Source organism: Gavialis gangeticus, unplaced genomic scaffold (assembly GCF_001723915.1).
Source record: "Gavialis gangeticus isolate Ggan-Ray unplaced genomic scaffold, GavGan_comp1, whole genome shotgun sequence".
In the NCBI taxonomy this organism is placed as follows: Eukaryota; Metazoa; Chordata; order Crocodylia; family Gavialidae; genus Gavialis; species Gavialis gangeticus.
The window spans coordinates 15,181,244-15,193,311 of record NW_017729009.1 but is presented as its reverse complement, the minus strand read 5'-3'; the positions used below and the strand labels follow the sequence as shown (position 1 = coordinate 15,193,311).

General features: G+C 54.8%; 1 protein-coding gene across 1 annotated transcript in view; it reads right to left on the bottom strand.

Moving 5' to 3' along the window:
• LAMA5 (laminin subunit alpha 5) overlaps positions 1 to 12,068 on the bottom strand; it is a gene marked incomplete at its 5' end in the record, with an annotated part of 130,687 nt that overhangs the window by 42,598 nt on the left and 76,021 nt on the right. Inside the window, 9 exons of the mRNA XM_019510148.1 lie at positions 3,154 to 3,292; positions 5,425 to 5,581; positions 5,911 to 6,007; positions 6,988 to 7,093; positions 7,976 to 8,028; positions 8,514 to 8,613; positions 8,854 to 8,906; positions 9,134 to 9,271; positions 11,870 to 12,004. Coding sequence (XP_019365693.1) covers positions 3,154 to 3,292; positions 5,425 to 5,581; positions 5,911 to 6,007; positions 6,988 to 7,093; positions 7,976 to 8,028; positions 8,514 to 8,613; positions 8,854 to 8,906; positions 9,134 to 9,271; positions 11,870 to 12,004 — 978 coding nt within the window. The remainder of the gene's footprint in view (positions 1 to 3,153; positions 3,293 to 5,424; positions 5,582 to 5,910; positions 6,008 to 6,987; positions 7,094 to 7,975; positions 8,029 to 8,513; positions 8,614 to 8,853; positions 8,907 to 9,133; positions 9,272 to 11,869; positions 12,005 to 12,068) is intronic.

Below are 12,068 nucleotides of genomic sequence, written 5' to 3'. Positions count from 1 at the left end.
GGGTTGGCGAGGGAGAGGGTGGGGGCTGTTGGGAGGGTGGCCTGGGTGACAGGCAGAGACTCGGAGGCGATGGCCAGTCACTTGGTTTGCTCTCTTCCGGATGCTTCGGGGCCCCCATCCCAGATGACAAGGATGCCTGCACAGACTCCAGCCAGGGCCTGACGGGGAGAAAAAAAATCCTGGACTTTTCCATGTGAATCCTGAGTGCTCGGAGGGAACGTGGGGTCCCCTGGGTTGCAGGGTGCTCACAATTAGCTAGAGAGGGAGGAAGTGGTTTGTGAAGCAGTCATCCCAGGGCAGCTGAAAGGAATGAGCCAGACCAATTATACACCGGGGTACAGTGATCCCTGCCTGAAGGTTCAGATCACCGGTCTCACGGCAAAACGGAGACCCCTGCACTATGCTCTTGCTGCCTCACAGCTGCTCCGAGGAACAGGCTTCCTGCAGCCGGGGCTTAGAGGATGGCTCTCAGGAATGGCACTTGCTGACCCAGCTTGGGCTGAACTGACCCCTCGAATCCATTCGCTTTGAGTGCAATTGCTTTCCAGCTCCTGGCGACAGCCCAGTGTGCTCTTATCTCCTGCCTTCAGGGTCGGCTTTTTTGAAGCACGTAAATAAGTGCGTTTGGCAGGAACTTAGCTGCGCAGGAGCAGATGAGCCGAGGCAGGAGGAGGTGGGTGCGAAGGCTGCCCTTGGCTGTAAGTCAGCAGCATTGGTGAGAGCAGGGCTGGGACTGTAGCCGTAGCCAGCAGGCACCAGCAGCATGAATGGAGAGCAGAGTCTGGCTTCCTGAGACACAGGATGCATTCAGGCAGGGACTGCTTGCGGGGGTAGTCGGCAGTCAGGAGAACTCCCTTTGGGATGGAAAGCAGAGGCTGTGCCCCTCAAACTGCACCTGTTTGTCTGTGGAAGATGATGGGGCCCCTCTGCCCCCCTTTTGAGCATGGAGCCCTACTTGCCAAACCTTTCAGGCTGGGGACAGGGTGAGTTGTAGGCCCTGCATCCATTAACGCTCGCAGCCCTTTGGCACAGATGGGGAGGACACAGAGAGCATCAGGCCGAGCAACTGGCCATCCATCCTGCAGGCTGGTCTTTGGCCTCTAGCAGCAGCAAACGCTCAATGCCTTCGAGGAAAAAGCAGAGCACATCCTACAGCAAGCTGCCATCCACTGAAAGGGGAAATCCCTTCCTGAGCCCTGCCTGGGACGGCGCTGGCTTCCTTTGACATGTCTTGTGTATAGATGTTACCGGTTGCACTATCAACCAGATTTTGAAAATAAAAAAATGGGTCCAAAATTACCCCCTTGGGCACTCCAGGCTCTGGATGTACTGGCCCAGTCTCCTCTGCACCAGCACTGCAGCTCCTGGTAATAACTGCATCCTCCATCTCAGGGCACTGTGCCACCATCAACCAGTCAAGGCCCAGGGTCCCCTGCTGCCCCCCAGCTCTCCTTGCCCAGAACCGTTTCCCACTGTGCAAACAGCAGGACTAAAATACAGAGGGCAACTGACTTGCTCAGGGTCAGGTGGCAAATCAGTGGCAGAGCCATGAACAGAACAGAGGTCTTGGACCTCCCATGCATTTGACAGGGATTTCTCAAGAGGGTGTAAATGGGGGAGTAAGTCACCCCCAGCCAGGTCACTTGGGTAGGAATGAAGGGTGGCTGGATGCGCAAGGCTCTGCAATGTGGGTTTGCTAGTGTGTGAGCAGACGTGACCCAAAGGCACCCAATGGCAGATGCAGCCCCATTTCTTTCCAGAGGTGCTGCAAGTCCCTGGCTGGGACTCCGTGAGAGCTGCCAGACTGCAAAATCCTTGGACCACTTTTGTGTTAATTCCTCAAAAGGAAGGAAACCCTGTGGCTGGCTTCTGGACTTCAGTGCTCCACCTTGTTTTGAAAACCCCAGGCCAACACCCTGGCCGGCTGTCCTCCCACGTACAGGCTCTCAGCGAGGCTTTAAGCCAGCTGCAGGGACCGTGAACAAGGTGACAGACAGGCAGAGAGCTTTGCTGCACCACGGCACAGGCTGATCCATCACGGGTTTAGACTGTGCTGACAAATCTGCATCCCTGCAGCCCAAGAGCTGCGGGCACGGCTTGAGCAAAACAAGGCATGGCAAGATCATGCTTCAGACATGGCCAGCCACTTCTCCAGAGGAGCACATTCAAGTCAGGGGCTGTGCATTGAGGTGAGGTGAAGGCCTAGAGCTCTGCTTACTCACCAGGCTGAGAGCTGGCCTCTCTGCAGAAAACAGGGTCACTGCTTTAGCCCAGGGTGGGTGGGGCAAAGCGGGGAAAGGCCCCTGTGCTCCAAGTCATCCCTTCCCGAGTTAACAAGGGACAGGGCAACGGGGGGTCTACAAAAGCACTTGGAAAAAAAAAATTCATGGGATAGAAAGGAAACGCTTCTCTGAAGTTTGGTCCTGATTCCCAGTGCGTGGCCTGGCTAGGACACGCGGCTGCTCTCCTGTCTCTTCTGGGGTGTGAGATTGGCAATCCTTATCTAACCATCACCTCCTCTAGCAACACCCCGGTTGCCAAGAGCACACCCCACAATGCTTGGGACCACGACTGAAGACCACCGTGGTGCTGCTTCTGTTCGCCTGGGGGGCGCAGGCTCGGTCCTGCCCTTGCATTGGAAAGGCTGGCGTTACGGGGCGTCCTCAGGAAACAACGCCGCAGGAGACTGCACGGGGTGGGGAGGAGGTGGCAATGGTGCCAGGGGGCAGGTCTGGGATCCTTACCTCTCCTTCGTGGCTGAAAAGCGGTAATTTTGCCATACACAGTGGCACCTCCTGAATTAATATACCTCAGGATGACATGGAACAGAGAGAGCTCTGCCTCCTTCATGGCTACCGTGACTCTGACTTTATTCTGAAAAAAGCACAAGCACATCGGGCGCGCGTCACTGTGGAGCTGGCTCGGGACCAGTCACCCCCACTGTGGGAGAGCGGTACCCACCTGTCTGACTGCCTGTCTGCCTGTCTCTTCCCTCTCCCCTCTGCGTTACACGGGGAAGCAGCTCCACGGCTGCTGGGGCTGGCACATGGAGGAGTCAGGCTGTACCCAAGGGAGGCGTTTTGGAGCAGGGAGGCGCAGTGGTGCAGAAAGTGGGTTGTTTTGGGTTAGTGGAGAAGTGAAAAATGCACTTACAGTTGCCACAAATATTAAACTTTCCTTCCTCAAGGACCGAGACCCTCCCTTTCACATTTGCAGGCCCCCGGTTGACGTAGCGGAAGACGATGTGGAACAGGTCGGGGGAGGTCACATTGACAGTCACCACTACCTGGGGCTGGCGGGAGACAGAAAGGGGAGAGAAGCAGAGCACACCTTCAATCACCTCCGCCACCAGCCACCGACCCAAGCACAGCGGCTCGGCCTAACGCTCCCAAAGCAACATGCCGCGTAGTAAGGGGGGCGAAAAGGGGGGAAGAGGTTCAAGGGAACTGGCCCTACCGCACAACAGCCTCACTTGGACAAGGACAAAACGTGCTACCGAAAGAGCACCTACCTCTATCCCTCCTTCCCGAAGCACCTTTGCAGCTGCTTAACACCTGCGTGTGCATGTGTGCGTATGTGTGCACGCGTGTCATGGGCCGCGGATGCCCAAAGCATGGAGCATCTAGAAGATACTCTCCCACCAGCGCTTGGGGGTGCTCGGCCCCGGCATCGAACCAGAGGACGCTTCTTGACACAACTCTGAGCAGAAGTTGCCTCGCAGCGATGGGGAATTACTAAGGTTGGGTATCCGACTGGTCAAATACCAGCCACAAATTGCAAAAAAAAATTGTCAATAGGCCCAAATAATACACAGAAAAAACAACATTTTCATTATGTCAAAAAAGAAGTAAAAAAAAAAATCATATTTCTGTCAAGAAAACTGCAAAAAGAAAATGTAGCTTTTTTGGGGGTAAAATTGCTATTAACTTTGACCGGTCAAAAAATACGTGTTCAACTGACTATATTTGACCAGTCAATTGACTGGCTTGCCAACCTTAGAAATTGCGGCCGCGGGGTCATTTGGGAGCATTGCCTTTAAAGAAAGTCTCCGTTCCTGAGGCAATAGTGTCCTAGTGCTTTGCACTACAATTAACCGGCAGACAATGCCGGGGCCACCTGCATTTCTCTGCAGAGAAGGGGACAAAGGGAATTGCCCAGTTGTCTCCAGAGCCTTGAAATTGCTTGCAACTACGAACACGCAGTGAGGACGACATCCCGGAGGGGTATGTTAAGACTCACACAAGCCTCCCTCTATGGCTTTGACCCAGAAGAGCGCCCAGCATGCGCACATCCTTCATCCCTATTGACTTCAACACAGATCCCAGGTGAACGCTTGAGTGCCATCCTGCCCCAGTGCCTATGGGTCTGTCTGCAGTGCTATACGGAGATGCGTCACACCACCTCTGCACATGCCAAGGGCAACTTCGCAGGGAGGCTCATGCGGTGCCGCACTCATGCTGGCTCCGGGTCTGACTCGGTCGCAGGAAGGAAGCGCTGAAGTTGCCCGCTGGATGTCTCGCGTGGGAGCCGACTGTCAATGAAGCAGTCGCGCGCCTGCCTGTCAGAGCCAGCTTGCATCATGAATGCCATCGGGGATGCCACACAAAGACAAGGACGCAGAGGACGGCTCGCTCCGTGCTCCCGGCTGCTAATCTTTAAGGCTTTAAGTGTCCAGATTTCACCAAAAGTCAATGGGAAACTGGCACCTCACTCCCTGCCAGCCCTACAAAGCCAAGCAAAGAGCCTGCAGGCGCCTAAAGAGAGAGCTACCGTTGTGCCGAGGGACCTTCCTATGCAGAACAACCCTGCGTCGTGGTTGTATCAGAGCTGGGGACACATACACGCTCGCTCAACGTCCTCCGAGAGGCCGTGCAGCAGGAGGGTTCACAGATGAAGAAGATGCGGGAGGCAGCGGGGTCAGTGGGCATCATGGCCTCACCCCTAGGGACTAGCCTGGCAGAAAACCATGTATCTTCAACCAGCAGAACAGCGACAGGAGGGTTTCAGCTGCATCTGGCGGGGAGGGAGGGGAGTGCTGCTCTATTTCTGGGTCGGGGAGGGGGAAGGGAGGTTATGCAGAGTTGCAGGAAAGAGCAGAGATAGCAGAGAAGGGCCTGGGAGACCTGCAGACATTGTGCACAGATAAGCCCCGATACCCAGCTTTGCCGCATTAGGACGCATAGGGCTTCCGGACTGAGGAGCTCTCCTATCACCAGTCTACGCTGTCCCTAAAGCTACAGGAAATATCTGCACAAACAGACTATATATACACGGGACTGTTTGTTTTGCCCACCACATGACCTTGGGCTTTGAGACGCGCTTTGGGTTAAAATAAGACGCTCGCCTGCAGCACATCAGACTGTCAGCCCTCCCTCCCCCTACCCCACAGGGAGCACCGCCAGGGGCCAGAGCCATCAATCATACCTGGATGGGAGACATCTGCGCGTATCCTCTCCAGCTGAAGTTCTCAAACTCCAGGGGGTTGTAGCCGAAGCGAACAGCCCGGCCATCCGGCGTGGTGCCTTCCTCCAGCTCGAGTTTCAGGTGGTGAAGGTCAGGGAAATAATGGTCCTTTGCAGGTCTGAGGATGACAGCAGGAAAGATTCGTTTGCAAGGGGTTAGGAGGACGGCGCTCCATGCAACAGCCTCGTGCAGCTCCTTGAGGAGCTACCGAGCACCATAGTGGGGCACCTTCCCATTCACTTCTTCACAGCAATTAGTGGATGGAGGGGAAAAGGGGAGGGCAGACTCTTTAGTGAGGCCCATTGATGAGGTGTGATCCCCACCACTGCCCACCAGGAGAGGACAACACCAAGGTGCTGGCATGGGAGGAAGCCTCAGAGCACACGTGAACACGCCACGCCACGTGCCCCCCATGTGAGTGGCCCCACCGCTGTGGCGGCTCCTTACTGGGTGCATGTCGGGCCCCGCGTATTTGGTCGGCAGTGACAGGCTCCGGTCCTCTCGCAGGACGGCCCGACCGAGCCACCTACGTCGCACTGGCAGCCTGAGGACAGGAAGCGCATGTTTACATTCCCGCACCGCTAACGAGCTCCGAATAGCGCTAATCAAAGCTGCGCACCGAGGGAGGGGTGGCGGGGCCTCTATTTTTAGATCGCTTTTCACATTGGCACGGGCTGCGCTTGCATTCATTTCTCTTCCATCTCAGCTTCAAGCTATTTCCAGATGCCACGGACAGCCCAGGCCTGAAGACCCCCCTGGTAAGCCCCGCTGCCTCCTCCCAGGCCCCCAAACCCGCAGCCCGCTCACTGCCTGCCCCCAGGCCACTGCAGGTGCTGGTGCTGTGTGGGGTGACAGCATGCGGCCAAGGCTGTTGCTTCTCTCTCCACCAAGGTATTAATTCGTGCATGGGGATCCCGCAACATAAGTGGATGTTAAAGGCAAGAAGTAAACCCCCCAGCACCCACATCTTCGGCTTCCCTCTGACCCCAACAGGAGGGGAGCGTGAGTGACCATCTCACTTGCCAAGGGAGGTAGGGCAGGCTGGGTCTCTCCTCTGTGGCAGGGCAGCTGTGGGTGCCCCCCACACCCTAATTCCCAGTGATTTTAACAGGGCACTCAGCCCCTTTTGCGGGTGCTGGTTGTAGCCGTGTTGGTCTCAGGACATAGGCAGATAAAGTTCTTTGGGTAAATGCAATATCTTTAATTAGACCCACCAAATAATTGGAAAAAATGGTTCTTTGCAAGATTTCAGGCACAAACACCCTTCTTCAGATTCTCCCTATGTTGTGTTTGTAACCAAAAGCTTGCAAAAAACAAATTTTTCCAACTATTTAGTTGGTCTAATAAAAGCTACCAGCTTCTTTTGGACACTCAGCCCCCAGCTGCCCCCAGCCCTAATCCACACTCTGCCTTCCCATCCTCTGCAGTCTCTCCACCCTCCAAACAGCCTCTGCTCCAGTGACCAGCTTCTGCGCTCTGTTCCCACCAGGTCCCATGCATCGCGAAGGCAAGAAGGGGGCTCACCTTGACAGCCAAAGTAACTTGCTCTGTTCAGTTTGAAGTAGCCCTCTTTACATGCTGAGCAGAGCTGGCCGCAGATGTTGGGTTTGCAGAAGCACTGCCCGCTGCCCTGGGGAATGGCAGTCATACAGCAAGGGTCAGTCAGTGCCCCAGTGAACTCAGCTCAGGGTCCCCTTGGTGCCCATCACACTCAAGGCAGGGGTTGGGAGCAGAGGGCGGCACGGTATTTATGGAGAATGAAAAGAGTCTCGTGGGCAGCAGGATGTGGAGGAAACCCACATTTTTCAGAAGTTTTTAAGTTCCCCAGGCTGAAGCTACTGCCAAGATGGCAGACAGGTGCTAAGAACATGAGCTGGCACACACCAAACGACCTCCCACTGATGCTACTGCCAGCGACTTCCCGTGGCACAGGTGTGGACTGCAGCAGCCTGAGGCTACAAGTTCCTCGGGGCAGGGACTGTCGGTTTTGTTGTGTGCACCTAGCACAGAGAGGCCCTGACCCCTCGTTTAGCCTTTCCAGCTGCTACTGCAACACAGAATAGAAGAGCTCTTCTTTCCCTCTTCAGTTCTAAGGCAGGTGCTAAATCCATGCCCTTAAGCAAGCCTGGACTTCAATCACTGAACCTCCAAGATGACAACGCCAGGACGGGACTGGGTGCTGGCTTATGCAGAGCAGTCCGGCAGGAGCTAGCGTGGGGTGCTCCAGATGTTATGCATGTAGATCAGAATCAAATGGGGCTGGAAAGGCCTTCAGAAGGCCATCTAGTCCAAACCCCTGCTCCAGGCAGAAGCACCCTGCCTGAATTGCCCCAACCACGTGTAGCAACTTGAAGTGCTAGATGGAAGCCCTCTCTCAGCCATCTATTCCAGCGCCCACCGCCTAGTTAGCAAGGTCGTCTTAACATCCAGCCTAGCACAAAGATCTCTTTCCAACTTAAAAGAAGCGCTGGAGGAGCTCAGGGCACACAGGGAACATTGGAAGTGAACTTACTTGCTGGCACTCAGCAACTCCACTGATGGTGCCTTTGGTGTTGCACTGGCAGCCTGGGGAGAAGAGAAGAAGGCGAAGCTGTCAGCCTTCCTATCAAAGACTCTTACCTAGTCAGAACAACACTAACACCCTGCCACAGGCCCAACAGACCTCAGGATGTGGGGACAAGGCTCCAGAGAGGAAACCAACCAGCTCTTGATTCCTGCTATGGCTGCAGACTGACTGAGCATGGGGTGAGGGCTGAATTTTTAGGCAGTCTGATGCTTACCCCTGACCTTGCACATTGCACCTGCCCTGTGCAGACACACAACAACGGCTTTTGCATGTCCATGCCCAGCATAAATCAATCTAAGGGAAAGGCGGAGGGATTGACCCTAGCAGAAGAAGGTCTGACCCTGGCCCTGCCCCAACTGTACATTCGGATCGTGAAATCATTGGGACTGCTGGGAACGTGACCGGGATGAAGAGGTCCCCCTCAGGCCTCTCTCGAAGTGCTGATAGGAGCCAGGTGGGAGTGTCTATAGGACCAGTTCCTTACTCATGCATCCATAGGGGTTCTCTGGAGTCAGGTTCCAGTACAGCGGCTTGCACCTGTCACACGCTGGGCCCTCGACGTATGCCCGACAGGCACAGGAACCCTGAGAGGAGGGAGGAATAATCAAAAGATGAGAAGAGAACGGCACGGCCTCCAGTTACGTAATGCGACCTACGGAGAGATCAGCTGCTGTGCTCTACTGCTGCCGTCTGCAGCATGGCGCCTGGGGGCAGATCCAGGGCCAGGAGGGGAAACTGTAAGTGAGATGAGGAATGAGCAGGGTTTCCAGAAAAGGAGACGGGGCAGCAGTGCTCAGAGACGGTGGGGCATGTGGACTACTCACCGGAGGCAGGGATGGGTCTGTGTTCTCTAGCCCCGCCGGGTTGCAGGAGCCCACTGGAAAGAAAAAGCAGAGCTGGTAGCAGGTTTAAAACACCTCCTCTCTCTGAGCTGCTGCGCCTGGGAGGGGATCTGCAGGGAGCTCTCTGTTGGGTAGGGGCTGTCACTGGACTGACGGTGGAGCGGTTTGATTATGTGAAATAACAGGCACCCTCCTGCCAGTTGAAGCCGCTGGGCTAAGTGCTGCACCCAGCCGCCCTGGGGGAGGAGGAAGATGATGCTACCTTCACAGTATGGGAATCCATATGCCCCTGGCACGCAGGCATCACAGCGTAGTCCCGTCACTTTGGGGCGACAGCTACACTGCCCCATCTCCTGATCACAGGTGCCATGGAGGGAGCCCTCCGCAGAGCACTGGCAGGCTGCAGGCGAAGAGGAAAAGACAGGCGATCAGACTGAGAGCCATGAGGTGGCAGGGGCTTGCAGCCCAGCCCAAGAGCTTGTGCTGCACTTAGAGTGAAGGTCACCTGCAGACTCATGTAGGAGCTTTCTCCCAATTATATGTGCTTAGGCAGAAAGCCTCCTTTTCTCCTGAAAACCAGATTGCATCCGCTTCGGTGGCTTAGCTGCAAGCAAGCATGTGCTACAAGAGCCTCAGTCTACTTGTTTCACAGGCAGAGGAACGCAGGCAGAGACTTGCTCCGGTCACACAACGGGTCAGTGCAGAGCGGAGATATTGCTCCGAAGCCACATAGTTTACTACAGACATCCTGAGGGCCAGTCACACCCCGTGTCTCACAGCAGCACTGGCGAGGCCTGGAGCCATAAGCTCCCAGAAAACAGCAGCCCAGGCCGACCAGCCTTGCGGTAACCAGCCAGCAGCACAAGCACGGAAATCATCAGTGACCACAATGCCTAAATCTGAGCAGGGACACATGTATAACCGTGGGGACAACCTGCTGCTTACTGATGCACGGTGAGAACTCGCACCCCTATCACCTTCAATGGCATCCTGAAAACGTACAGCCATCAACTAGTCTGGTCCCAGTCAGACATGATGCTCTCACTTCTAATCGCAGCTCAGGCACCGAGAGACAAATTTAGTGCAAGTGTGTGAACAACCTGCACCCCCAGTTGGCCCTGGCCTCTAGCAAAATTCTCTTACTACTTCAAAAAATAACAGGATATTTGTAAACCTCAGGTCCCCTCCCTGGCTTCTGCTACAAATTTGCATTTTAGATACTGCTTCAGATGAAAAAACAGGTGACTACCATGCTCCAGCAAGACTATCTGATCCGAGCCTCCAGCCCCTTCAAAGGCATAACACCGGCATCAGCATTCACAGCTTGCATGAAGCCAGCTGGCCAGGACTCAGGCTTCTACATTTAGCATGGTGCAAAAGGGTCCGGGGGGTGCTTCTGTTTTGTTGCTCCAGGGAAATCACATCACAGAACATTACTTAGGGAGTGGTAAATATTTGCTGTGAGGCACAAGTGTACATCTGGCCTCAGTTGTGATGCTGGGGGTGGGGAGGCAGGGGGGAGGAAATGCTGCCTTGGGCATATTGAGGACAGTTAATAACACAGGCACCGGCAGTTAGGCAGGGCACCATTTTGCCGTGCTTGCATGAGTAAAACCCATCTCTGAGTCTGAAGCAAAGCCACCGAAGTCAGTGGAAAGACTCCCACTGGTGTTAGTGCTGGGGCAGGACAGGTAGATAAAAATCAAAGGGTTGCTTCTTGTCTCTCACCCCTTCGCACCCAAAATGTAGCTCAGCTGGCTCCAATGGAGTTAGTCTCCATTTATTCTGGTGGAAATGGGAGCAAAGTAAGGGACAATAGACCTCTGGGAGGTGGAAAGGGCTATTCACTGGGGGGTGAGAGCAGTAGGCCTGAGACCAATTCGGACAGGCTGAGTGTTGTGGTTGATTTGCAATAGCGAGAGCAAGGTGTTGCTGTGAAGTCAACGTGGTCAAACTTTGCCAGCTCAATCCTGAACCTCATGGCTCAGGCACAATGATAAGTGGTAGCCATTTGCAGAATAACCAGAAAAAATCTTTATCTCGTGTTACAAAAACCCTTTGCAGTCCAGACCATCCAAATGGGAACCCGATGGGGAGGAGGTCTGCATCCCCCCGCCTGTACTGCTGGCTGGTCTGGGTTTCCCGGTTCTCCAGCATTCAAGATCAGCTGCTCATCCTGGTTTGGATGCACCTGACCTAAATGGATTACGCGGTTGGCTTTGAGCGGTGTGTTGTTTGCACCCTGGCGTGTTGCTCCGGGAACGGAGCCGAAGCAGCAGTTTTGTCTTCCAACCAAGCCGAAGCACTCAGCTCTGCACAGCTTCCGCCACGGGCCATAAATCTCTCCTCAGCACCTGAACCGCAGCTCTGACGCTGCGATAGCTTTGCAAGTCTCCGAGCGCCTGGCTTAGAGCTTTGGCACGAGATCTAAACACTCCGCTCAGGGTTTCTTCGGGAAAACGTCTCGCATGGCAGAACCGTGTTGCTTCAGCGGGCGCTGGAACAAGTCAATGTGATTCAGTGCCGTTTTCCTTTTGTTTGTGCATGTCATTTGAGGTGAGGGGAGAGAGTCTGGCTCATGGTGCATCCTGCCGCAGTTCATCTCCTGGGCCACACTTTGCCCTGCCTTTCCTAAAGTGCTGTGTGCGTTTGAGGCCCTGCATGAAGGGTTTGCTAATATTCCCATCAGGGTGAGCAGATATGAGCTCCTGGTAGTAATAACTATAAGTGGGACAGACTGCATGGTGCTTGGATTGTCGGTGGACAGCTATTTCCGACGGGGAATGCACTTTGGAACCATCCACAGAACCAAATAATAAAACCAACCTTTGCTCTAATGAACAGCCGGTCGGTATATGATTATAATCCTGGGCCAGGGTGTGCTGGGAGAAGGGGGCTGGGAACAATACGAAACAAGAAGCAGCCCGTGTGATTGCCCAGTTTGGGAAATGATGCTTTTCTGCTGGCAAAATCCTCCGTGCGAGGTTTTGTTACTCACGTGTGCAGCTGGGGTACCCGTAGAAGCCTGGTGCACACTGGCTGCAGGTGTGCCCGGCAAAGTTAAGATGGCACCGGCACTGACCAGCTGGGCTGCAGTTATTATCTACTGAGCCCCGGGGGTCACAGGAGCAAGCTGCAAGAGAATGGCACACAAATGAGAAAGAGGGAGAGAGAGGTCTGCTGGGGGGGGGGGGGGG